This window comes from Mirounga angustirostris, unplaced genomic scaffold (genome assembly GCF_029215605.1).
Source record: "Mirounga angustirostris isolate CCGP_5_RB_7025 unplaced genomic scaffold, mMirAng1.0.hap1 SCAF_17, whole genome shotgun sequence".
Taxonomy (NCBI): Eukaryota; Metazoa; Chordata; class Mammalia; order Carnivora; family Phocidae; genus Mirounga; species Mirounga angustirostris.
Genome location: NW_026991725.1, coordinates 24,334,315 through 24,360,859, shown reverse-complemented (window position 1 = coordinate 24,360,859; position 26,545 = coordinate 24,334,315). Strand labels below are relative to the sequence as shown.

Genomic DNA, 26,545 nt, shown 5'->3' with positions numbered 1-26,545 from the left:
AGAACAATACTGACCCGTAATTTGTGTCAAATGTTTGGAGATCCTTCGAGAGGAATTATATAACAAAGCGTGGGCAGTTTACTCAAAGATGTCATGAAGTGAGCCAGAGAATAAGACGATTAGGATTCTCTGCTGTAGGATAGATGTCTAAAGGTGCCGCCGGTCTCTTAACTCGACCCTTTGGAGGGAGGAGGCCAAGCGGCTGGTGGGTGGGTGCGGGACCCATTCATAAAACCCAGGGCTCCCGGCCCGCTGCTCTCATTGGCCCCGGGGAAAAGGGGCGTGACCCGCGGGTGGAGCGCTCTCCAGGCCCAGGGGAGCGGGAAGATCCACGCTTGGGTGGAGCGAGGGGGCGTTCCTTGGTTTTCCCGGCAGGACTTCCTTTTCCCTTTGCTGGGTTCCTCCTCTCTCCCCCGGGGTGGGATGGTACGTCCCACCCTCCTCGCATTCCCGCCCCTCCTCCCCTCCGGAGACTGGGCGCCGCCGCCATCTTGGCACATCAGGTTGAGGGAAAGAGCCAAACCCTGGGTTGGCGGGGGGCGGGGGGCCCAGACAGGGGGACCCTCCCGCGGTAGACGGCGAGCCCTACCCCCAGCCCTCCTCCCCTCTCCGTTCCGGTGCGGGGCTCTGAGGCGCCCCAAGGCCAACCCGGTTCCTGTCAGGCCCGGGGAGGAGGGGCGTGCGGGGCAGCCGCTGCCTCCCCGGGACGGGCGCTACCACCCGGGCGGGGAGAAGAGCGCCTGGTGCCGGAGGGGTGCGGAGCGAGCCGGCCGGCTCCCTGGAGCGGGGCGGGGCGGGGCGGGGCGGGGCGTGGCGTGGGGGGGCGGGGCGTGGGGCGGACGGAACCACCGGGGCGGGGTGGGGAGGTAACGGGACGGGCGCGACCATGGCGCGGTGAGGGAGCGGGGGTGGGGATCGGTCCCGGGGAGGCCTGGGGCCGCTGGCTTGTGCGCCGTCTCGGCCGCCCCCGCTTTCGCCGCCGCCGCCGCCGCCGCCGCCGCCCCGGGCATGTCGTCCAACTGCACCAGCACCACGGCGGTGGCGGTGGCGCCGCTCAGCGCCAGCAAGACCAAGACCAAGAAGAAGCATTTCGTGTGCCAGAAAGTGAAGCTATTCCGGGCCAGCGAGCCGATCCTCAGCGTCCTGATGTGGGGGGTGAACCACACGGTAACCAGCTCCCCCGCGCGCGGCCCTCCGAGCGCCGCCCCGTGCGCTCCCACGCCCCCCCGCAGGCCCGGCCCTCGCCCCGCGGGCCCTGCCGGGGACGCCCGCAGCCCCTCGCCAAGCCACTTGCACGCCCACCCCACCCTTGCACGCAGTCCCGGCCGGGTGTGCACTCCCCGCGCGCCACGCGAGGCCTGGTGTCTCCGACGGTGGTATGCCGTCGCCCCCTCCCTCCCCTCCAGCCCCTCTAGCTTCCAGTGTCTGGCTTGCTCGCTTAGGGCAGTCCCTGGAGGGCAGGGGGAAGGCCCGGGTGCCGCGGAATCGCTTTCATCCCCTCACCCTGTTTGTTGCATGTGTTTACCCCCTTGTTCCTTCAGCCGGCTGCCAGCTCCCTGTCCAGTTGACAGGGCAAGTGGCATTGGCCTGCCTGAATATTCCTCTATTTCTGTTTATTTGGTTGGTGCGACTGCTTAAAGTTTCCCATCCTCCAGACCTCCTCACCCCTGACTATGGAAATTCTCCCTGGGTTTCCTTTTTTTCTCCTTGAACAAGATGTATCAACTGGAGAAGCACAGGCTTCCTTGAACCACAGACACTTTACCAGGGTCTTCCTGGGTTAGGGAGAAGAGAGAATGTAACCATTTGAGAGAAGGTGAGGCCTGGTTATAAGGAAGACTGTTCGTAGTAGAAGTAATGTGTCTTCCTGCATTCTCCTATGGTGTTCATGTCAAAGACATTGACTTCTCTTTTATTGGGCTTTCTGTTGTACCGTCATGAAGGGTGTGATAGTGGTGGGTGGTTAGGATGAGCGGGCAGTCCCCTGGACACTTGGGGTGCTTTGAGATTGTCCTATCAGGAAGTTGGAGCCCAGGATTCGTGCTTGAGCTGGAGGACTTTGGTTGCGCCCTGTTTGTTTAGGGTCTTTCTTTTTTCTTTTCCAACCACTTGCTCCTTGCCTTCTGACCATTTGCACTGTGAGTCCCTACACCAGGAAGGAGCAGAGGAAGTAAAAGGACCTGAAACACCCAACCTCACCAACTACAAGTTTGGAATGAGGAAGATGAAACTATTGGCTTGGGTTTCCTGTGAATTTCAGTTCTTTAGGCACCCTTACTTTTCAGAGCATTTGAAATTGCCCACAAAATCAAATGATGACAACGGGGCCTGGGGCCAGCAAGACTTTTTGCTTTGCTTTGGTAGAGGAACCTTTGGCTGGAGATTGATGAACCATAGTCTGAGCCAGGGTTCTGGATCTTTACATCTGATACAGAAAAGTGCATGAGTATGGTGAGGTCTTTGTTGGTGTTTTGGTCTTGGGCAGGTTACTGTTTTCAGTAACCTCCCTCAGGTGACGGTCCTGGCCAGGGTAGGGAGTAGCTCTGGTTTAATGCCCAGACCCCTGGAAGCTGCTTGGGGCCTGTAGTCCAGCAGACTTTGCTTCTCCTGTTCCGCTGTCTCAGGGGTCATCTGACAACATTGCAAGGGAAACTGGGTCATCAAAATGTGGACCTTGTGTCCCTGCCTGGAAGTCAGTCCTTGATTTTGTCCTACAGCCTGCTTCTCACTAGAAAGCATCCTGTCTATATAGAGCATTGGTGGAGGTTCTTAGAGCTCCTACTTGGAATATTGCTGCTAACTACCTTGGGTCCCTTATTTTATACACAAAGACATGGAGGCCCAGCTGGAGGATTAGCTCACCCATGGCCACAGCAGAAGATGCAGCTCATTGTCAGGCAACACGGGCTGTGTTATTCATTGGTGGTCTCGAATGGCAGGTCTTGCTTTCTGTGCCTCCTCTTCCTTAGTCCGTTTCTCAGCCAAGGGCCAGGATAGGTGGGGATGATGGTCTTGTTAGAGAACCTGAATGCACGCTCAGGTGTGTGCCCGTGCGTGCCAGCTCCCGGGAGTGTGTGTGATGTTGGGTGTTCTGGTAGGCGGGCAGTGAGTCTGCCCAGATGTGGGCCTATGCATGGTAGATGGATAGGCATCTGTGAGTCTTACTTTCTTGGACTAGGCAGTCACCCTCTTTCTTTGCTAACTTGAAGAAAAGTTTGAGGGCTAGCTGGAAAGGCGTTGACGTTAAGCAAGACCCACAGTTCTGGGCGTAATGAGCAGGTGCCTCAGGGGACAGGCACTGGCACTGGTCCCTGGACAGGGCAAGCGGCGCAGCTCAGTTGGCCCCAAGGGTTCGTGCTTCATCGGGGCCTGCGGTAAGGTCTGGTCCTTTAGGATCCCCCATCTGGGAAATGGAGGCATCTCCCCAGAAGAAGAGTGGTATAAAATCTTGCAGTTCTCTAGGGGGTCAGGACCACATAGTTCTTGGTGGATTGCTAGCCTTTCTGGGAGGTTGCCTTCCTTCAGAAGCCCACTTGTGCCAGCTTTGGCGATGTGAGGCTTCAGAGATCACATTTCTTTGAATCTTTAGTTTCTCACCCATTTAGGCATTTAGGGCATGATAGTCTATGGCTGATGGTGGGTGGATATGCCTTTATGGAGAGCAGAAGTCAGTGACTCTCTCCTGAGGTGGTTGATTTACTTCCAGTTGGAAAAAGAGAGGTTTTTGAGCTTGGTGTTGTCACAGGAGCTCCTCTTGGGGACAGGAGATGCAGCCCATGGACTTTGGAGAGAGACTGCAGGGAAAAAAGACAGAAGACTTTGGATCTGGGGCACCCGGCTGGCTCAGTCGGTGGAGCATGTGACTCTTGATCTCGGGGTCGTGAGTTTGAGTCCCACGTTGGGTGTAGAGCGTACTTAAACAAATAAAACTTTAAAAAAAAAAAAAGAAGAAGACTTCAGATCTGTCAGGGGAAAACTAGTAAAGAGAGAACACCAGTATTTTCGTGGATGAAATACAGTTTGGAGGTAGAGAAGATTGCCTTGGAGAGGGGCGTGGAGACCAGAGGAGGCAGACCTGGCTTGATGACCTGTTGGCCATTTTAGGAACCAGGTATGCGTGAAGCCTCACTCAGGTGATCACAAAGATTAGGAGCAGTTGGCGGTAACTATATTTAACCACATAGGAACCTGCTAGACTGCTCTTCAAAGTGACTACACCATTGTACATTTCACCAGCAGGGTGTGGGGGGTTCCAATTTTTCCACATCCTTGTCAACACTTGCAATTATCCATCTTTTTTATCATTGCCACTGTGGTGGGTACGAAGTGTTATGTCATTGTGATTATGATTTGTGCTTCCTTGATAGCTAATGGTGATAAGTATCTTTTCATGTGCTTATTGGCTATTTATATATTTTCTTTTTTTTAAGATTTTATTTGTTTATTTATTTGACAGAGAGAGCAAGAGCATAAGCAGAAGGAAGGGCAGAGGGAGAAGGAGAAGCAGGCTTCCTGCTGAATAGGGAGCCGGACATGGGGCTCAATCCCAGCACTCTGGGATCATAACCTGAGCTGAAGGCAGATGCTCAACTGACTGAGCCACCCAGGCGCCTGGGCCATTTATATATTTTCATCAGAGAAATGTCTGTTAAGATCTTCGTCCATTTTTAAAAAACATTTTTGTCCATTTTTAATTGGGTTGTCTGTTCATTATTGAGTTATAAGAGTTCTTTTTTTTCGAGAGAGAGAGAGAGAGAGCGTGTGAGCATGAGATGGGGGGGTGGAGGGCACAGGGAGAAAGAGAGGGAGAAGGAGAGGGAGAAGCAGACTCCTTGCTGAGCAGGGAGACAGGGAGCTTGATCCCGGGACCCTGAGACATGACCTGAGCTGAAGGCAGACACTTAACAGACTGAGCCACCCAGGTACCCCTTGAATTATGAGAGTTCTTTTTTTTTTTTTTAAGATTTTATTTATTTATTCATAAGAGACAGAGATAGAGAGGCAGAGGGAGAAGCAGGCTCCCCACTGAGTGGGGAGCCTGATGCAGGACTCGATTCCAGGACCCTGGGATCATGACCTGAGCCCAAGGCAGACGCTTAACCATCTGAGCCACCCAGCCACCCAAGAGTTCTTTATATATTTTAGGTACAAGTCCCTTATCAGATATATGATTTGCAAGTATTTTCTCCATTCTTTGGATTATCATTTACACTTTCTTCATGGTATCTTTTGAAGCTCAGGTTTTTAATTTTGATAAAGTACAATTTATGTATTTTCTTTGTTTGCTTGCACTTTTGGTGTCATTTCTAAGAAGGCTTTGCCTCACACAAGGTCATGAAAATTTACTCCTATTTTTTATCCTAAGAAAAACTGTCATAGTTGTTTTTTTTTTTTTTAAGATTTTATTTATTTATGGAGAGAGAGCGAGAGAACGAGGGGGGGAGGGGCAGAGGGAAAGGGAGAAGCACACTCCCTGCAAGGCAGGGAGCCTGACCTGGGGCTCGATCCCAGGACCCTGAGATCATGACCTGAGCCAAAGGCAGATGCTTAACTGACTGAGCCACCCAGGTGTCCCCAAACTCTTATAGTTTTAGCTCTTACATTTAGGTCTGTAATCCATTTTGAATTAATTTTTGTGTATGGTATAAAGAACAGATTCATTCTTAAGTCTGCTCAGTTCTCTCCCACACTCCACCCCCATGCTGTCCATGCATTTTCTTTGCTTAATGCAGACCCAGAACCTCTTTTACCTGCCTTTTTCTCTTGCTCTGTGACTTTACAACTCTTTAGTAAGTATTCTTGGTCTAGTGGGGCCTTTGGATAAATTTGCCCTTGGCCAGGCCTTTCCACCTCACGGAGAACAGGAAGAGAAGAAAAACGATGGTATGAAAAAGGAGGGATAAACGTAGGAGTGAATTTGTTGGCACCTGTGGCTCTGTTCTTGCCCTTTTCCTCCCTAGTCTGAGGTGAGGTCTTACTTGGACTTCCTCGGTCTTGGGGTTTTTCAACACCATGTTTTCTGATGGCGGCAGGTACCACCTGGTTGTCAGTGCTGGCCATCGACTGCTGTGCCACCCACAGAACCGCAGGACAAGTCAGGAAACCTGCATGCCCTGCCCACGCCTCCTGGGTTCCTAGGAAGGTCACACAGGGAAGTAGAGGCTTCTGGAATCAGAGTTCAGCAGACTAGAACTAGTGGCTGAATTTTCATCTCCAGTAGGATCAGCACAGAGTGAATTCTCTGCTCCTAAATTTCTCACTCAGCTTGTATAGCCTCCTTATTATTTATGCTGATGGCTCCTGGAGTTAATCGTGTGGTTAATCCAAAAACCATTTACGTGACGTGAGATACAACAGATTTCCCATACGAATATGTTGTATTTAGTGTGATACTTGACTGAATATGCATTCCACAAGTGCACTTGTGCTGAAGGGAAGAGGGGTCGGCCCAGGATTGTGCTAGATAGTCGAGTACAGGCACATCTTCCTAGAACATTGCTTTAGTCATGACCTTTCATGCTTCAAAACTTTTTTTTTTTTTAAAGATCTTACTTGTTTGTCAGAGCGAGAGAGAGCACAAGCAGGGGGAGCAGCAGGCAGGGGGAGAAGCAGGCTCCCCACTGAGCAGGGAGCCCGATGCGGGACTCGATCCCAGGACCTGGGATCATGACCTGAGCCGAAGGCAGACGCTTAATGACTGAGCCACCGCACCCCGATCCTAGGCCTTTCTGACATGTATTTATTTCTCTTCAGCTTCCTCTGGCAAGCAGCTCTCTGACTCCCACCCCCAGGCAGCACCAGTTTCTTCATCTGTCCCCCCTCCCTTTTATTTATAACTCCATAGCACTCATCAAATTGTATTCTTTGCTGTTTTCCCAGCTGGACAGAGCCCATGTCTTCTCATTTTTGCATCCCCAGCTCTGGCACCGTCCTGGCTTAACAGTAAGGCCCTCAATACACTGGGTAGAAGTAAACTGATTAGGAGTTTGGCAGCGCCTGAGCCAGGTCAGGAAAGGCCTTCAATTCCAGGCTAAGGAGGTAAAACTTTACCCTGAGGTTCATCTTAAGTGGAGGTGTAACATGATCTTGTTGTAGATTCTTCCAGTGTCAAGTGCTCTTGGCAATACCAGGAGAGGCATGAGGTGCCCTGTTTCTGGCCTGATGTGTGAGGGCCAGGAGTCTTTGTGACCGTATTAACCGCACCCTTCGAGCCTCTGCTGTTCTTGATGTCTCTGTCCCTGTGTTCGCACTACGTGTATACCACTTGACTTTGAGTTTCTCTGTGTCATGGGTTTGTCTCATCTCCCTGATAAGAGAATAAGCCTCCTCCTCTTGTGTGCACAGTGTGCACATCCCCCCCCCCCTCGTGCACCCCCTCCTCCCTAACATGAAGTACGGCGTGTAGTAGATATCTTAGTAAGTGCTTGTTCAATTGAAATTGAATAGAACTCTCTGGGGCTATAAAATTTAGCACAACTAAAAAATTAGTACAGCTAATCCCTAGAGTGAATCATCTGCATGGGGCCCAGTGGAAATAAGGGGTGAGCCTACAGAGTTCATATATATGGATTCTCTCAGAAATTTCCTGCTATTGGGTTGTGTAGTCAAGAAGAGAGATGAAGGGAGAACTAAAAACCTGCCAACTTATAACCATTCGAAGTAGGCTGAACCAGAAGTTACAGAGAATTAACAAATAGCGCATTCTTGAATAGCTGCCGTTAGAAAAATTCACCCTGGCCCAGCATAGCTGACCCTGTCAGGCAAGGGTTTCAGTCTTTCCTAGTCATCCCAGCATTTGGTGCCTTGGTCTTGGCACCAAATCTGGATTTGAGACTAACGCAGAATCAATGAGTAGTACGTCCTAGAACATTCTGGTATAAAACCATGCTCTCTGAGCCAGTGCAGTGTGTTCTTTCTGGTGTGGAGGTGTGAACTAGGCAAGGTGGGATGACACAAGAACCGTGAACGTCTTAACTTCTTCAACTGTCCGAGCCAAGCAATACATGCCAGGAAAAAGGAAGTGGGACAGCTCCCATGAATTGTTTCTGTTGGCAGGAAGACCAGGAAGTGGAATGGTTTCCTCCATAGGCACGCACTTCACAATCAGGTTCCCTGTGAGCACCCCCTGGATGGGAGTTGGTGTGGCTTTTGTCATGTGGCTGGTAAGCCAGTGTGGGGGGTATCCCAGACCTGGGTGCTGGGGATTTTCAGTGTCCAGTTTGATGAGTTTCAACAAATGTATATTTGGTCACGTAATTATCACCCCAGACAATACATAGAACACTTCTGTCACCCCAGACTCATGCCTCTCGTGTCCCTTTACAATCAACTTCCCTCAGCCAACCCAGGCAGCTTCTTACTGGATTGCTCTCACCGTAGATTCCTGTTCTAGGATTTCATATAAATGGACTCATGCAGGATATACTCTGGTGTCTATGCCCGTCAGTTTCTGCCAGCAGTTTGTTGAGTCCCTGCCACACTGCCAACTTTGCTGATACCCTGCTGCCCCCCTCCCCAGACATATACGCGCCTGTATCTGCCTTCATCTCCATGGGAGCAAATTAGTTTTTTCACCAATTCTAGGAAAAGTGTGGTTCCCCAGCCCAGATACTGCATTAACTCGAACTTATTCCACCCTCTGACATTTCTACATAAAAAAGGTTTGGAGCATGAAAGGGGCGGCAAATTGAATGCTGTTTCCCCCCATTTATGCTCCTAATGAGTCTCGGTTATTCCCTCACTACCACATGGGCCTCATTGAGATAATAGGATTTGCAAAGAAAGTCTCTGGGAGACAGAAGGCTGTGCATCCCCTCCCCCCTATCCATTAAGGCAGAACCTAGGGTTTCCTCTGTAAATCCTGAATGCATTAGTGGCCACTGGGTTGAGGGTCAAATGTCAAATACTCCACTGTGAAGGGAGAGGACATCTGTGGCTAATTAGACCACTAATTGGCTAAGCTGGGGACAGGGAAGGGCAGGATGCTCGCTCTCAGCTTGGTGCCAATGGGAAGCCAGCCCGTCAGCCTCCAGCTCCCTGAAGGGAGATGAAAGCCAATGGGAAGGTTTGTTTGCAGTGGGGGCAAGGCACCCTACCCCATCTCGTCCAGTTCAGCCTAAGGCAGGACATGGCTTGAGAAGCTGACCCTGTTTTAATCAGGAGGGGAAGAGTGAGCCAGTGGCCAGATGCCTACCTCTTCTTCTTGCTTTAAATTTAATTATTTACTTTGGAGATGAGTTATACACCCACACAAACTCATCCAGCTTTTTTTCCTACCCCAACCCAACATCTTGAGTGACCCATCAATTTGTATGAAAACGTTAAAGGCCTCAGGACCCACATAGGTTGTGTGATGTTTATTCATTGATCCACCTATTGCTACATTTGACAAATATTTATATAGTACCTGCCATATGCAAATCATGGGGCCAAGCACTGTGGAGCCTCCAGAGATCAGTTAGATGACCTTTGCTTACAAGGATCAGTAATACGATCTTGCCTCACTTATAGTCTAGCAAGCTTGTGAGGTTGATAAGCATTAACTACAATGTGAGGGAGGTTGTGTGATGGCCAAAGGATGGATACAAACACTACTTCAGAAATTCCAGAGTGAGAGAGAACATTTATGGCCTAGAGAATCATGGAAAGCTTCATGGAGTAGGTGCTTTTTGAGCTGGAATTTATCAGGTTGGGAGAATTTCAATAGGTGGAGATGAGGTTGGGAACTTCTTGGAAGAGAAGAGCAGAAAGACAAGGAGGGAATCCGCGGACATGCTTTTTTTGGTGAGATGGTGGCATTCATGTTGTAGCGTCTTGTGTCTCTGAGGCTGGTGGCCTACCGGCCGAGAACCTTACTTTCCCCTTGCTTTGCAGATCAATGAGCTGAGCAATGTCCCTGTGCCTGTCATGCTAATGCCAGATGACTTCAAAGCATACAGCAAGATCAAGGTGGACAATCATCTCTTCAATAAGTAAGTGGCCTCCTGAGTGGGCTCAGGTTTTGTGGGCAGTCCTTTCCCTCAAGGTGGAGAGCTTCAGAAAACTCGCGCATGGCAGTGGTCGCACCTGGCAGGGTGTGACAGTGACACCTGGATCTCCCAGCTGACAGACTGGCCGGGGAAAATGCATTCATTAGGTGCCTCTCCCCTTTGTGTCATTCTGTCATCTCCTTTATCTGCCTACCTCCAGGGTCCCTCGGGGCGTGTGGCCCGGCCCAGGGTGATTCATCTGGGGCCAGGTTAGGTAGCAGAGAAGCTGCCAGACATGTTCCTGGCCCGGGATGCAGCTCTTCTGTCTCCCGACGGGCGTGTGAGCCACAGGCTGAGCATGGTGCCCAAGGGCGCCATCCGAAGTAATTGCTCCCCCTTTTGTTCATTGTGGCTTCTGGGACGAACGCTGGCGTCTGAAGGGTTGGAGCAGCGAAGAAGCAGCCGTTTTGCCAGGTGCAGGGTGGGGCCTGCCCTAAGCCCTTGGGGGGCCTTGCTTTTTCAGCCAACTGTGGGCCGCCCCGGGAAGCGCTTGCTGCCCACATCCTCCTTTCTGCGCTCGCATCCCGGGGCCCCACGGTCCCTGGCACCCCTCCTCCAGCTGGCCTCTGTCGCCCCACCATTACCAGACTGTTAGCTGGAGGGGAAGCTTGGTTTGAAAATACCCCTTAGTGGCCTCTCTCAGCCACAGTATGTAATAACAACACTTTATTCGAGAAGCCATCTGTCTTCAGAGCTAAGCAGCCACCGTGTAGAAGAAAAACTCCTGTGTTTCTGCTCTGCTCTCACACCACTACCACATTGCACTTCCCTGGGTTTTCCACACGTGGGGCAGTTCCGTGGGACAGCGGGGTGTCCTGCCAACGCAGCTGACACTGTCTGCCTGGACGTAGCATCGGGCCCCGCAGGTTCCGTCCCACGAAGCTGCCCCCCTGCCTTCAGGTGCCAGTCGCAAGTCTAGGTCGTCACCTGTGTTCATGACCAGCCTGCTGTGGGTCCCACATTCCCACGACCCTCCCCCTTGGGTTTGGTTAATTTGCTAGAGCGGCTCACAGAACTTGGGAAAACAGTTTATTTACTTGCTTACTGGTTTATTATAAAGGATACAACTCAGGAACGACCTGTACGGGTGCACCACCCTCCCCACACCTGCACCTGTTCAACAGCCTGGAAGCTCCTGAGTCCCACCTTCATTGCAAAGGCATGATTGATGAATCATTGGCAATTGGTGATGGGTTCAATCTCCAGCCCCTCTCCCCTCCCTGCAGGTCAGGGGAGTGGGACTGAACGTTCCAACCCTCTTATCCTGGTTGGTTCCCCTGGCAACCAGCAACCCATCCTTTGAGGCTTTCCAAAAGTCACTTTTTTTTTTTTTTTTAAAGTAGGCTCCATGCCCAGTGTGAAGTCCAGCGTGGGGCTTGGACTTACGACCTCTGAGATCAAGACCTGAGCTGAGATCAAGAGGTGGATGCTTAACCGACTGAGCCACCCAGGCGCCCCCCCACCCTTCCAAAAGTCACCTTATTAACATAAACTCAGATGTGGTTGAAAGGGGCTTGTTATGAATTTTAAAAAAAGACCTATTTATTGCTCTTATGATTTCAGAAATTCCAAGGGTTTTAGTTGCTCTGTGCCTGAAACAGGAACAAAGACCAAATATGTCACAGTATCACACCCCCTAAGGAGGGAGAAGCAGCCCTTGGCCCTGTGGCAGGCAAGGAGGTGGCTCTGTCCCAGGGCTCAGGGCTCTGGAAGGGGGCATCGCACCACCGCCTATTTCAGGGTCCATGGCCTCTGGTGAAGTTCCACCACCTTGACATCTTGGCCTAAAGCAGAGCATCCAATCTCTTCTTTTATCTCTCTTTATTCCTTTTGTCCTTTCAGTAACTGTTGATGTGCTGTGGTGCCTTTTACTAGAAGAAGGGGACAGGAGGCAGAGGAGGCCCCTGCCTGCAGGAGAAGCCACTGCTGTTTATTTCCTCAAAGTGTGTCATCCTGGAGTGTAGGCAGGGGCACGGATTTCTCAAAGGGAGTTCCCAAGCAAGGGGACCATTGTAAAGATGGAGGATGTGGAGATGGCCTCCCTTCACGGCGACTCTGTCCCCTCCTGGGAGTCTGTGGCTTATTGACCAGGGAGTGGGGAGGGTGGAGATTGGTACTAGCAGCCCCCAGACAAGGCTTCCCGAAAAGATGGGATCCGGTCAGCTGACGGAGGACCTCTTCAATCCAAAGCGCCCTCATCCTCCATCCCCGGGGAAGCCCAGGGCTTCCCGCATGTGGCCATCTTCAGGACGTGTTGGTAGAAGCGTCCTCAGAGGAGAGGGTGCCTTGGTTGAGAAAGGCCGCTCCTTTTAGCAAACGTCAGCCTGCCGGCCGCCTCACACCAGCCATGCACACGCAGTCACTCCCGTGTGCAAGCACAGCCCTTGAGCAGTGTGGCCGACGCTCCGGCTCGCTTCTCGGCACGTGAGGCTCTCCCCTTTCGTGTAAATTTTGTCAAAAGAGAACATACACTCAGAAAAAGTACACAAATCATAAGGATACAGCTCGACTCATTTTTACAAGGTGAACACGGCGATGTAAAGTTTTAAAACTCTTACACGCTCAGCATCACCAGGACTGTTTGTTAAATACTCCAGACTCCTCTCCAGAATTCCTGGGGCCTAGAAACCTACATTCTGAGCGCCACAGATTGTTCAGGTCCCGGTGACCTGTGGCACAAACCCAGGGAAGTTCTGATGAAGAATTAGACAGATGGGCAAGGAAGGGCTCACGAAGACATTTCTCTGCTTTGCCCTAGGGAGAACCTCCCCAGCCGCTTCAAGTTTAAGGAGTACTGCCCCATGGTGTTCCGGAATCTCCGGGAGAGGTTTGGGATTGATGATCAGGATTACCAGGTACGGGGTGTCTTTGCAGAGTAGGAGGGGTCAGGGAGTGGAGTGGGGTTAGGAGGCCACAGGAGACATGGAGAGGGAGGTCTCCCGTTCTCGAGCTCTGTCTTCCTGTCCTGTCCCGCTCCAGCCGGGTGGTCTCTCCCAGGGTGCCAGCAGGCTCCTGGAGCTCGGGGCCCTAGAAGTGCTAAGTGCTTCTGAAGCCACAGGCAGACTCAGGCTCCTCTCCCTGGGAGGGAGAGGGGCTGCCGAAGCTGCTTCATCTCAGTCTGACATTCCCAGTCTAGGCCCAAGAACTCGTCTCCTCCGTAGTTTGACTTAAAAGAGCGAGTTGTTGCCAGCGGGTGATGAGGCCTCTTAAAGCAGGTAAGACAGAGTAGAAAAGGAAGACTTGGAGGATAGTGTAACCTTGGCAGGTATGCGTGCCGCCGCCTCCATGGTCCAGCCTGCTGCGGGAAGGGGGCCGGCATGGCCGGCGACTGCCCCCTCCCAGGGCTGGTAATGCCGCCTGTGGCCCAGTCTCAGGGACATCACAGTCTGACTCCTAGTCTGTGGTTTCTGTTACTGCTCCACCTAGCCCCTTCCGTGGACCTTCTGCCCCTGACAGACAGCCTGCTGGTGACGGTGGGAGAATTTTCCACTTCAGTTTGCTAGCAGGAAGAAATACAGCTGATTTGCGTTTGTCTGGGGGGGAAAAAGGAGCGTACAGCCTGGTGAAATCTAAAATGGATGTCCAAATCTTTTAAAATACCGTAACCCCTCCAGGCCGGGTCCTAGTAAGCCTTTCATGGAGTAGTTCCTGAGGAGCAGGATGCACCTGGGTGAGGCCCCTCTCCTCTCCTGTCCACTCTGGAGGGCGGCCTGCAAAGATGCCATCCCCAAGAGGAGGGCGCAGGGATGCCGGAGGAGGAGATGCCAGGGACGGAAGGCTCCAGAACGGCTGTGCCTGAGAGGTACTGGGAGGTGCCTCCAGCCCCCTCTGTTAGGACCAAACCCTGAGCTAAATCAGGATCTGATTGGAGCTGGAGGTTTTCTAAGAACTTGCCGCTGTTGCAGCCCCAGATTGCTCGGACACCTTCCTTCCGCTGTGGCTCCTTCCCTTCCCCTCGGCGCTCTAACCACATCCTCTCCGTGTCTGCATTTTTTCTCTCATAACCTTGTGGGCAAGTGATTGTGCTCACGATGCGTGGTGTTCAGGGAGGGGACTAACCGTGTAGAGGGTCAGAGCACACTGCCTGGAAACGAGGCAGGGATGGGAGCGTGGGGCCTGCTCGTCTTCCCGGAAGGAGAACCAGGCTGGGGGAGTGAGGCCCTCCGCTGTGGAGCCTACTCAACATTTCTGGATCGGGGGCACCTTGTTTTGGGGGTGCCCTTTTAATTTAGAGAGCACTCACCACTTCAGACTTGAGTCTTCCCCGTGAAGGTGGCGCTCTCTCCTTCCCCCAGGGTCTCGTGAGGAGGCACTGGGTGAGGGCAGAGCATCGAATCCTAGATAGCAGCCGAGGAAGGGGCTTGGAGAGGAGGCATTTCTGCGAGCAGACCCCCACATGTGTCTGCTTGGGGACAGGGACAGCTGGGGCCTCCTCTCTGCCTTGCCTTTCAAAGGTCTTCTCCCGGTGTCTGCTTGGTGAACACATCCCTTTGGTTGACTCACACCTCCCCCTCCACCCCCTCTAGAGGCTTCTACTGCTCTCTGATCCTAATGGGAATGGGGCCTCGAGGAGGAGCAGTGGCAGAGCCAGAAAAGCTCCCCAGAACTGCCTCATAGCTCTGCACAGACAAGCAGGAGTTTGAGGTGAGGGGAGAGGGGCTGGGCAGAGAGGCGAGGAACCCCTGCCTGCTGTGGGAAGGGTTTTCCAGCACCGGGGTATGTCCAGGGAAAAGAGATGATTGTCCATTGCTGCTTTATGCTGGACTTCTTGAATATTCCCTAGGCTTTGTCTTTGTCACCCCAGGAAACTGGGAAAAGCATCTTGGACTGCCTCCCTGTGTTCCAGGTCAGGAAATTCAGGAGTGGAGAAGTGAAATGGCTCACCCAAGGTCAGGTTACCTGTGGGCGTCAGGTCAGGGCCCAGCCCTAACGTCCGAGGCAGGGATTTCGTGGACAGGGTAGTTCTCAGGGGTCAGAAGGAGAGGAAACGTTGTGCAGCTGGCCCGCTGCCCGTCCGGTCAGGGATTAGGAGCAGGTGGTCAGTAGCAACTCTCGTCACTCTCCAGGAAGACCTGCGGGAGAGAAGTGAACTTCCCGTGACACCAGGGGTGGGTCAGGTCCCGCCTGTCCCAGCGTGGTTGGCCCAAGTAAAGGTCAGAGCCCTTGTTCCTCTCCCAAGACCAGCCTGCTTTTGTGTTGGTCCCTCAGAACTCAGTGACGCGCAGCGCCCCCATCAACAGTGACAGCCAGGGCCGCTGTGGCACGCGCTTCCTCACCACCTACGACCGGCGCTTTGTCATCAAGACCGTGTCAAGTGAGGATGTGGCTGAGATGCACAACATCTTAAAGAAATACCACCAGGTATGGTGAGTCCCGAGCCTGGGCGGTAGAGGACGAGTGGCCGGAGGGAGGAGAGAGCCCCTGGGCGGCTTCCTGGGGAGGGATGGGTCCTGTCGCAGCAGCCCCCGCCTCCCGAGAGCCGAGCACTTGGCCTTCCCCGGGGCCGGGTGCAGAGCTCAAATGCCTGTTGCAAAAAGGGAAAAAGGAGAAATGAAGGCCTGTTGCCCACTCAGTCCCCGTGGAACAGCTGTTTCTTGTCAGAGTCGGGAAGTTGCCCCCTCTGGCACCTGCCGCATTTCTTCCAGAAGAGGTCCCGTGGTCTGGGCAGGGTCGCTTCCTTTCCTGTCCGGGCTCTCCGCGCCCCGGGACGCCGTCCTGGAGGGAAGCAGGGAGTGCGGTGGCGGCGTCCGAGCGCCGGGCCTAGTGCCTGGGCCTTCAGGGAACGCTGCCTTCTCTCTGGGGCACCGGGAGGTGGTGAAAGGGACTTCCTGTCTCTGGGGCTACAGCGGAATCCCCCCGGGTGCCGCATGGCTAAGAACTCCTGGCAAGGAGGGAGCCGCTCTCTTTCCCTACAACCCGCTCGCAGGCCTGCCTCAGTGATTCTGCTTCAGACGGCAGTTTCAGGGGCGGCCCAGTAACACGAGACCAACGGGGCCCTGCCCGGCCCGCCCGGCCTCTCCCTCTGCCCGGCCGGCTGGGGGTTGGGGGGGGCCATGGCCTCTCTAAGTCCAAGGAAGCCCCATGACTTCACAGGACCCATCTGACCTGGAGGCTCGACTCCCCGGGAGCGTTTGAGCCTGGGGTGGGGGGGCTCCCCCGGCCGTCCCGGCGTCTTCATTCGTTCCTCAGCCGCCCGTCCTTCCTCCCTTGGCTCTAGTTCATAGTGGAGTGTCACGGCAGCACCCTTTTGCCGCAGTTCCTGGGCATGTACCGCTTGACCGTGGACGGCGTCGAGACCTACATGGTGGTCACCAGGAATGTGTTCAGCCACCGGCTCACTGTCCACCGCAAGTACGACCTCAAGGTAAAGGGCTCTGCGGCCCGCAGTTCGGGGGCTGCCCTCCCTCAGGCTCCCACACGACGGGAAGCCCCCGGGCCGTAGGTTTCGGCACAGTCAGGACTCTGGAGTTGACGTGCCTAATTCCTCTGGGTCAGAGGCTGTTGGAAGTCCAGGTGACAGGGACGAGAGGTTACTTAATGTGCCGTATTTGTGTCACCGTCAGGTGTTCTTCAGCTCCTGCTGGGGGCATGTGCGCTCCAGGGGCGGCTGTCTGACGCACGCACCCTGCCATCTGTCCAGGACACACACATTTCTAGACCCAGAAAGGAGCACGCTTGTGCCTGGGAGCCACAGTGCTCCGCTGTTCTCGAAGCCGGCTTCCTGACACCTCACAGCCCTGTCTGTCCCCGCTGCAGCCGCAGTGCTGCCCTTTCCATTCCCGCCCGGTCCCCAGCACCTCTCTTGGCCGCCCGGCCTCTCCCCTCCCTGCTCTTTTGTCCATCTTCGCCTTCCGTCACCCCGTTACTTCCTGCCCGGCTCGGATGTCACTTCCTGCAGGAAGCCGGCCTGGACTGCTGCCCCTGTGCCACCTGCTCTCGGCGTGTCCTCCTCCCATGTCCCACCTGGCACTGGTGTAATTAACGGATTAGCTAATCACGTAACCGCTTGTTAGAGCCTGTCTCCCATCTTGGGAGGCAAGTCCCCTCAGGGCAGGGACTGAGTCTTGGTACAGCCCTGTTGGCTGAGCGCGAGCCTCGTGTCTACCCAGAGCTCTGTCAGTGTCCGTGACAGAGGGCGTGAGCAGGTTGCTGCCTCCCGGCCCCTCGAGGGTTCTAAACAGCCTCCCTCAGTTCACCTGCTGCCTCTCCCCAGAGACGGGTGCATGTTTTCTCGCTCAGCGGACTTTGCCTCAGCTGGACCTCCCCTGACGGCTCCTATCCTTGCAGGGCTCTACTGTCGCCAGAGAAGCCAGTGATAAGGAGAAGGTATGCGGGGACCCGGACTGATGGAGTGTGGCCTCGGCCGCTTGGAATCAACTTCTGTCGGTCGGCCTGGCCCTTCCTCCGCCACAGCCCCTACCTGGTTCCCACTTACGCCTCTGTCGGGCTGTGTCACTGAGCACCCGCCTGGCCTCGGCCTCGGCCGCGCTCTCCGCCTTGCCGGCTGCCCACAGTCCTGCAGGGCTGGCGACTTCTGTCCATGGGCCAGCCTCTGTTGGGCCGTGGCTTCCTGAGCCCCGAGGTAGTCCAGGCTCGGCAGGAAGACACGCTTTGGTCTGTCCTCCCTGGCTGACGTAAGCCACACAGTCACCATCCCTGCCTCCCGAGGCTGGGACTGCAGCCTCCTGCGCTGAGCCTGGTGATTTGACAGGTCGACCCTCTGTGCTCTAGGGACCCTTCCCCTTTTTGTGCCGTCACCTCTTGGGGTGAATGTATTGGGCCACCCAGCCTAACGCTGCTGTTGCTCTCCCAGGCCAAGGACTTGCCAACATTCAAAGACAACGACTTCCTCAATGAAGGGCAGAAGCTGCATGTGGGAGAGGAGAGTAAAAAGAACTTCCTGGAAAAACTGAAGCGGGACGTAGAGGTACTTACTGACCCTCATTTTCACCTTGGTTGAGGAGGGCCCCCTCTTGTCCTCAGAGCAGGAGCCTCTTTTTTTTTTTTAAGATTTTATTTATTTATTTGACAGTGAGAGACACAGTGAGAGAGGGAACACAAGCAGGGGGAGTGGGAGAGGGAGAAGTAGGCTTCCCACCGAGCAGGGAGCCCGATGCGGGGCTCGATCCCAGAACCCTGGGATCATGACCTGAGCCGAAGGCAGATGCTTAACGACTGAGCCACCCAGGCGCCCCAGGAGCCTCTTTAACCTTAGGAAAAATTGAATTCACTGGGCTCCTGGCTGGCTCAGTCATTGGGTGTCTGCCTTCGGCTCAGGTCATGGTCCCGGGGTCCTGGGATCGAGCCCCGCATCGGGCTCCCTGCTCAATGGGGAGTCTGCTTCTCCCTCTCCAGCTCCCAGTGCTTATGTTCCCTTTCTTGCTGTCTCTCTCTGTCAAATAGATAAATAAAATCTTTAGAAAAAAAAAAAAGAAAGAAACAGAACCAATAGATGGTGCCAATGGATGGATGGACGGATGGATGGATGGGTCAGTAGTTAGACAGACAGTCAGGTGTTTAGTATAAGGAATTGGCCTCCACAGTTATGGAGGCTGATGTTCCCAAGAGCTGCAGTCGGCGTGCTAGAGAGACCCAGGAGAGCAGATGATATAGTTTCAGTCTGGAGGCCAGTGGGCTCAAGACCTAGGAAGGGCCAGTGTTTAGTCCATGTCTGAAGGCAGGAAGAAACTGATGTTCCGGGGCGCCTGGGTGGCCCAGTCATTGAGCGTCTGCCTTCAGCTCAGGTCATGATCCCAGGGTCCTGGGATCGGGCCCCGCATCGGGCTCCCTGCTTGGCGGGAAGCCTGCTTCTCCCTCTCCCACTCCCCCTGCTTGTGTTCCCTCTCTCGCTGTCTCTCTCTCTGTCAAATAAATAAATAAAATCTTTAAAAAAAAAAAGAAAGAAACTGATGTTCCAGCTCAGAGGGACTGGGCAGGAGGAGTCCCTTCTACTCACAGGAGGGTCACCCTTTTTGTTCTGTGCAAGCCTTCAACTGTTTGGATGAGGCCCACCCACATTAGGGAGGGCAGTCTGCTTTACTCATTTTGCTAATTCGCATGTTAATCTTATCTACAAACACCTTCACAGATGCACCCAGAATAATATCTGACCAAATGTCCGGGCACCAAAAATTAACCATCGCACTTGGATCAATTCACTGTGAATAATGTGGCTATGTGCGTGGGTTTTACGAACGGCTTTCTTTCCTAGGAAGCTTTTCCTTCATCACCACCTGCTCCGTCTGTGCCTTCATTCTGCCTCAGTTTGCCCAGAGCCCTTCTCCTTCCTGTCCTCCCTTTCTCCCTACTCTCCTGAGAGGAAGTTAAGGCAGTTTGCACATTTCGTTTGTTTTCATTTGCCTGTTGCTCTCTCAGTGTTCTCGGGTGGATAGCAGTGGGTGTGGGTCGTGGACTCTCTCTTCTGGGACCTCGGCCCCCTCCCCTTGGACCTTGGGAAGGGCTCGTCCAGAGGGGCTTGGTGTGGTGCCCCCCACCTTTCTCTCTAGAGGAGAGGCTGCTGATCGTCTGTCATCAGGGCTGCTTGTGCTTTTAGAAGCCCAGGAGCCTGTGCGTGGGCCGCTGTGGTCACGGCGCTCCGTCGGGCGGTTTCCCGGTGACCACGGCAGAGCCCGGCACGTGCCACGCGGCCGCTTCACTCAGGGTTTGCGCCGGCGACGGCGGCCTCGGCGGTCGCGGCGCTGGCGTTCTGGCTGGCCGGCTCCATCTGTGCCAGCCCCTTCCTGTCATCCTTCAAGTCACGGAGTCCGAGCCCAGGAGACCTGAGCCACCGTCCCGCGCGCGACGCTCGTGCAGGTGCCAGGCCCGCGCCGCAGCCGCGTCGGACCTCCGGGAGGATGCTCGAGTGGCGCTTGCCTCTGTCTTAGGGGCTCTTCCCTTTTCTTTCCCTTCGTCTCCCCGTTCTTATCCTGCCCGGTGCAGAAGCCGAGTCACGTGGTGTTCCGGGCGCGCCTGCGGCCGTCGGTGAGAAGCACGTTTTAGCTCGCAGCCCAGCACGTGAGCGCGCACACACACACACGACGGACCCACCGCCTACTTCCTCTAACACCTCTCACGTTTTCTGTTCTATTTCATAGTATTTCGTAATTAAAAAAATCCTGGCCCCAGCCTACTGACAAGGCCTCGGGCCCCTGATGGGTGAGATCTGTGGCCGGAAGGACGCGCCTCAGCGCCCGGCGGAGTCCCGCTCCTCCCCCCGACTCGCTGCAGCCTCTCTTGATCCCAGACCGAAGGGCCTCTTCCCTCGGGGCTCCTTCTGCCTTTCCTCCCACAGCTTCTGCCTGCCTGACCGCCCCTCATCCACAGGCTGCCTCAACCGCTGTCCCCAGGGAGGCCCCCGCCCCGCCGCCCTGGGCTCCCACGGCTCCCTGCCCTCGGGAATGGCTGTCCTCCCCGCGGGACACTGAGCTCACTGAAGGCAGAGCCTCGATGGCTTGTTCTCGCCAGCGTTTGAGAATTGGAGAATGGCCTTGAAGGGAGTGCCTTTTCTCCCCTTTCCAGATGCCCCCGGGGATGCCCCGTGTAACCTCTTCCTCCATCTCTCCTTCCCCACCTGCCCTAGTTCCTGGCCCAGCTGAAGATCATGGACTACAGTCTGCTGGTGGGCATCCACGACGTGGACCGGGCGGAGCAGGAGGAGATGGAGGTGGAGGAGCGGGCGGAGGACGAGGAGTGCGAGAACGACGGGCTGGGGGGCAACCTGCTCTGCTCCTACGGCACGCCTCCCGACAGCCCGGGCAACCTCCTCAGCTTCCCCCGCTTCTTTGGCCCCGGGGAGTTCGACCCCTCTGTTGATGTCTATGCCATGAAAAGCCATGAAAGTAAGTAGGAGCCCGCGTCTGCCCTGCCCACCCCTGGCCCCCGTGCGACCTTCTCAGGCCCATGTTTAGGTGCCCCTCTGGGTGTCTGGACCCCCACCTCATTCACTGCTGACTTTGGCCTTCTCCTGCCTGCGGGCTCTCCTCCCGATCTGCCGGCAGGAACTCTGGCTTCTGGGGCCCTGCGGTCCTTCTCTGTCAGGCTGTCCTTCCCCTCTCTGCTTGTCCTGGAAGCCGGAGGCTTGGCTCGGCCCCGGTTCATGGTTCTAAACCCTGAGAAAGACTGTCCACAAACAAGAGAAGAGCTCTGGAGGCTTCTGAGAAGGGCCCATTAGCATTCCTTTCCTCAGGGCCACGACGCCAGGGGTGGGTCCGGGCCTCAGGTCTGCAGGGCTCCTGCCCTCCTCCTCCCCTGCCCCCCCCAGGTGCCCCCAAGAAGGAGGTCTATTTCATGGCCATCATCGATATCCTCACACCGTACGACACGAAGAAGAAAGCTGCCCATGCTGCCAAGACGGTGAAGCACGGGGTGAGTCCTCCCTGCCGCTCCCAGACGCCCCCGCCCCCCCGCTCTCCCTGCCGGGCAATTTCCCCCTGCTTTGCTGGCTCCTTTCCCCAGGGCCCCTGGGTGTGACTACAGGTGACAGCTTGGTTTACCTGCCCATGCTCCTCCCCAGAGAGCCCTCTTCCCCTTGGACTTGAAGCTCCTGTCTCCACACAGGGACCCCGCCCAGAGATCCTGCGTCTCTCTCCCGCCTCCCCACCACCTTGCTGCTCCTTCAGGGGGCGCAGGCTCGGGGTTGGGAATCCCAGGAGTGAGGCCAGGGCCACTCTGAGACGGAACCGCTCCTCCAGGCGGCCTGGCCAGCCTGAGGTGTAGCCTTGCTCTCCCGCGCCGAGCCGGAGGCTCCTCAATCCCCAGGCTCCTCCCAGCTGGAGCCTCCCAGGAGCCACCCCGTTAGGGCCAGGAGCTTGACCTGAGCCGTGGCCTGTGTGTGTTCCAGGCAGGGGCCGAGATCTCGACTGTGAACCCTGAGCAGTACTCCAAACGCTTCAACGAGTTCATGTCCAACATCCTGACGTAGTTACCTGCTACCTTCAGCCAGAGCCAGAGAGCCGGATGTGGGGTCGGGGTCGGAAAAGGGAGAGGGTGTATTTGGGCTGGATGGGAGGGTGGGGAGCAGAGTGGGGAGGGTGGGGCGCAGAGGGGAGGGCTCTGGTGAGGAGCCGGCAGCCCAGGATGGAGAGACTAGCTGGGGGGGAGGGGAGGTGCTGCGTGCTCACGTACTCACAGGGTGCACCTCACCTTCCGCTCACCCTGGATTTGCCCCCCATTTGACCCAGGTTGAAAAGGGGTTTCCTTGTAACTTTTTACAATACCTTGGGGCTAGAGAGGACTTTGTAGGTTTATGTGGGTTTCGTTTCTGCAATCTCATCGCTCCAGGTTTGCTATTTATAATGAAGTATGTCATCACCCCATCACCCTCCCCATCCCTGCCCTGCTCTGAGCTCCCTTTAAAGAGGCCCCCCATGGACCCGGCCGAGGGTCCAAGCACTCTGACACCAGAGGAGAGGAAGTCAGACACCTCAGCCCTGCTGCACTGGGTCTTGTCTGGATTAACTTTTTAATTTTATGGAGTACTGTGTACAACTTCCTCCACCTTTTCGCCTCGGATCCAAGTGAAACGTTACCGGATTCCTCCATGTAAATGCTGTCCTCCCGAAGGAACGCTCCAGATCAACATCAGGCATCTTGGATGAGGAGAGATCTCCCAGGGGCGTGAGTTGATCCTCATGGGATGGTTGGGGGTGGGGGTCGTGGCTGGGCACTCGGACAGCTGGTCCTCACAGAACCCCCTGGACATCACCCATGCCCCTGGCCCCTGGCCTTGTCACGTCCTGTCTATAAAGCCTGCCTCCCGCTGGGTGAAGAGGAACTAGGAAGCATCTTTACGGATAGCAGGACCCCCAGACGCTGCGGGGTGTCAAATGAGGCCTTGTGCCCTCCATCCATTTACTTCCTCTGACCTTGGCCCAGGTGGCCGCCCTTGTACTGGAGCTTTTTGCTGGGGCCCATCTCCACACGCCTGGGGCGCTCCTTGCAGAGATAGGTCTTCAAGCGCCAGGGCCACCGTGTAGATGATCTGATGCCCTGTGCCTGCGGTCTGTCCCCTGGACGGTCGTGGCCAGCAGGGTGTGCGCCCCCCCCCCCACCTTGGAGGGTGGCACCCAAGCCTGAGGTTGCTTCAGAGACACTTGAGGAGGGGACCCAGGAAATGCAACTTGGAGGCTTGGTGTGGGGGATCGACCTGGCCCCGCCTTTGGGACTGTTTTCCTTGATGCCCCCGTCTCGACCTTTAGCAGACCTGCCAGCCCCGGGCTTCCCCAGGAGTGGCATCCTGCAGCTTTCTTCAGGGCCTCCGCCCAGCTGCTGAGCGACCCAGTTCTCGGAACTGAGCCCCGTGCCCTCCTGTGACACCATCAGAGCAGTCTGGTCTGGCTAGGAAGGAGACAGCCCTGTGTCGGGGGAGGTTCATTCCTGCATCTTCTCACCCCCTCACCAGGAACTGGGGATTTAGGATGAGATATGGTAAAACTTGTAGATAACCCCACAGATGCGAAGGAAGTTTGTAGAAACATTGGAACGAATGGATTGGTTTCCTGTGGCTCCCTCCAAGCCTGGCCGAGCTCAGCTCCTGAAGCAGGAACCAGCACCATCTCCGGGCCCTACCCGCAGCTTTTAGGTCAGAGAGGAATGGAGGCAGCATTCTTGGACCCCGCGGGGGCTGCTGGAACCGTTCTGGAAGAGGCAAACAGGTCAAACGACCGCCCTGGCTCCGGAAAGGGGTCGCAGGTAGCTCCGAACCGCAGCGGCAAGACCACCAAGTGACTTGGGGAAGAACTTGGAACCAAGCGGCTCATGGAGGAAATCGATCTGACTTAGGAAGGGATTACGTAGGAATAATGTTTGGACTTGATTTCCCCACCTCCTAATCAAGAATGAAAATTTAGATCTGCCCCTCGAGAGGCCCAGCATCTTCCGAGCTTGGCGGGCTGTGCTCCCGCCGCCGCCCGAGCCTTGGGCTCCCGCCGGCTTCCTGCATTTGGTCCGCTGATCATGTTGCCATCGTGTGTATGAAAAGTGTCACATAACCCATCAGTTAAAGAGGAGCTACCAGGTATCTAACTTCTTTAACATTGAGTTTTTGTGTTTTTATGGGTTTTTCTTTTTTTTTTTTTTTTTGGTATATTGTTTACATTTTGAGAGTAGCATTCTGTTTCAAATGCTCTTTTTGTTTTTCTGACAGTATTGTTTGGGTCAAAACATTTGAACTGTGGTTGGATGGATTTTAGATTTTTTTTTTAAAAGGTCCTTCTCTGTGCTATCTTCAAAACCTTGGGTTTAGCCCTCTAATTCCTTTGGCATTCGAATGTTCAAAAGCTGTTTATCTTGGTTTATACCAGTTTTCTTTCTCTTTTTGTAATGATGCAGGTATATTTGGTTTGTGGTCTGAATGTGGAGAAAGTGAACTGACCCCCCAGCTCATGTCTGCCCCCATTCCTTTCTCCGAGCCCCACCGTTCCCTCTCTGGGTTGTAGAAGGCGTCCAAGGGCAAGGGACTAGCCTCAGCCTCCCTCTCTGGAGCCAGGGAGAAAACCTCCAACAATCTCACAGCATCCCAGAATAATTTGGGGTCTCCCAAGAACGAGGGTGTAAGTAAGAATAGGACATGACTGACGGGGTGAAGCCTGGAGGGGGAAGCCTGTGCAAGATTCCTCGCCCTTGCCCGCCTCAGCCGCCTCGCCAGTCGCAGCTTCTCCCGCCCTGAAGCCTGTGGCTGAGAATCCAGTCTCCCGGGCCCCGCAGCCCAAGCGAGGGTTCTCCGAGAACGCCACTGAGACCACTAGAGGAAGGCCTCTGGCCCTTGTTCCTTTGAACAAACTACGGAGTGTGCCCCCCAGTGCGGGCTCCTTCCCCGTGCCCTGCGGTGTGGGGGCCCCCCCGCAGAAGCCAGCAGTTCCGGGAGCGGACTGAGCCGGTGCTCCCCCTCTCCTTACCTAGCTCAGGGGTTACTGGTCTGGGGCAGGTGCCGCGAGTCGCCCCTGTGGCTGGTCTCAGTGGCACCCCCTAAGTTCCCACCACAGGCAGCTCTTCTCCTCTCCCTCCCTCTTCCTCGTTTCTCTTGCCTGTGCTTTAGGCCTCAAACAGGTCCCCTGGTCGTGCTCAGGGCTGGGGACTACAGACTCCTGCCCTAACGTCCGCCAGGACCTGCCCTGGGGAGGTGGACCGAAGACCCGGGACTTTTCTCAGCAGCCAGTCCCCGCCCCCCCCAGTTGTCTTACCAGTTCAAGTGGGGAGGGAAGAAATTTTGGCACTCCCTGGCATTTGAGCTACTCAAGTGTCGGGGGCCAGAAGGGACTGTGTGTTTAACAGCTCTGACTTTAGAACTTACAGCTCCGGCCTTAGAACTGTGGCTCCCCCAAGTCTAGGGACCTCACTTCTTTCTGGCAGAAATGGCGGTGGGAGGGTCCAGCCTGAGCACAGGAATCCCAGGGAAAACCCAGTTGAACAACTGCCCCCAAATCTACCAGCCATCTGCAAGGGGCAGGGACATGGCCCACCTTCCCTCGGACACGTGCCACGTACGACGAGCACCTCTAACGGAAAGAGGAGACTCAGCTGTCCCCAGCGTGTTGTGCTGAGATCCTTGGGAGGCCGGGGAGGAAACTTGCAGGGGCCCCCTCCCCTGCTCAGAGCTGTTTTGTGAGTTGTGAACCAGCAGCCTTGGGGGGGGCCCGAGCTGCTTGGCACACCCGGACATCAGGTCAGATCATGGTCATCAAAAAATGTGAATGAAGCTTAGATTCACCTCGGGGGGTAGTGGGACACACTGGCACCCGCCATACGGACGTGACTTCTCGGTTTCTCGCTGCGACCTCCGTTTTTTTAAATAGGAATTTTCAACCCCTTGTGCTTGTCTAATGTCTGCTCAGAACAGTTCGAGACCCTGTTACTGTTTTAAAATGCATGCATGTTAAGATGAATCTCCAACCCAAGGAACAAATAAAACTCAAAAAGCTTTGTGTACACATCTGTCATGTATGAGTCCTTTGGAAATGAGCCTTTATTTTTTCCAGAATTAAAAGGTTTGGGTCCCAGTTTCAAAGGTTGCTTGGACAAAATCCCAGTGTGACTTGAGTTTGGAGAAAGAATACAGGCTAGGACTTTGGCCGCCGACTTTCCTTCTGCGCACACCGAGAAATGGACAAACCACCGGCCCTCACTTCTCCAGCTGTGTAAGACCAACACCGGCGGGGGGCGGGGCAGACACCTACCACACCTGTCCCTGCGCTCCCGTAACTAGCTACGTGGTCACCTCGTGTATCTCATGTTCTCCATGTAGACTCTCAGCTTAAAATCTAGGGGTTCTCCCCGTGTGGTCCTCGACCAGCTGTGTCAGCAGCAGCTGCAAGTCAGAAACAGAAATTCCGGGGCGCCTGGGTGGCTCAGTTGGTTGAGCGACTGCCTTCGGCTCAGGTCATGATCCTGGAGTCCCGGGATCGAGTCCCGCGTCGGGCTCCCTGCTCGGCAGGGAGCCTGCTTCTCCCTCTGACCCCCCCCTCTCATGCTCTCTGTCTCTCGTTGTCTCTCTCGCAAATAAATAAAATCTTAAAAAAAAA

At 55.0% G+C, this 26,545-nt stretch overlaps 1 protein-coding gene across 4 annotated transcripts; it reads left to right on the top strand.

Annotated features, from left to right (window-relative positions):
• Positions 1 to 852: 852 nt before the first annotated feature.
• PIP4K2B (phosphatidylinositol-5-phosphate 4-kinase type 2 beta) lies at positions 853 to 25,952 on the top strand. Of its 4 annotated transcripts, XM_045889017.3 has the most exons (11): positions 1,031 to 1,167; positions 1,717 to 1,816; positions 9,874 to 9,971; positions 12,787 to 12,883; positions 15,237 to 15,389; positions 16,246 to 16,392; positions 17,316 to 17,354; positions 17,842 to 17,955; positions 20,608 to 20,866; positions 21,289 to 21,392; positions 21,868 to 25,952. In XM_045889017.3, the coding sequence occupies exons 3-11, from the start codon at positions 9,907 to 9,909 to the stop codon at positions 21,946 to 21,948; spliced, it is 1,059 nt and encodes a 352-aa protein (XP_045744973.1). In that variant the 5' UTR covers positions 1,031 to 1,167; positions 1,717 to 1,816; positions 9,874 to 9,906; the 3' UTR covers positions 21,949 to 25,952. The 4 variants fall into 4 exon arrangements, with proteins under 4 accessions (XP_045744970.1, XP_045744973.1, XP_045744971.2 ...); XM_045889014.3 differs by lacking the exon at positions 1,717 to 1,816 and having other exon boundaries at positions 853 to 1,167; XM_045889015.2 differs by lacking the exons at positions 1,031 to 1,167; positions 1,717 to 1,816 and adding an exon at positions 8,056 to 8,162.
• The last annotated feature ends 593 nt before the right edge of the window (positions 25,953 to 26,545 follow it).

What these genes read in the sequence shown, in the direction of transcription:
- PIP4K2B (XM_045889014.3), top strand. Translation starts at nt 1,009, where the DNA reads ATGTCGTCCAACTGCACCAGCACCACGGCGGTGGCGGTGGCGCCGCTC. An exon ending in TCTTAAAGAAATACCACCAG is followed by an intron (nt 15,390 to 16,245) that starts GTATGGTGAGTC and finishes CCTTGGCTCTAG; the next exon opens with TTCATAGTGGAGTGTCACGG. An exon ending in CCAAGACGGTGAAGCACGGG is followed by an intron (nt 21,393 to 21,867) that starts GTGAGTCCTCCC and finishes TGTGTGTTCCAG; the next exon opens with GCAGGGGCCGAGATCTCGAC.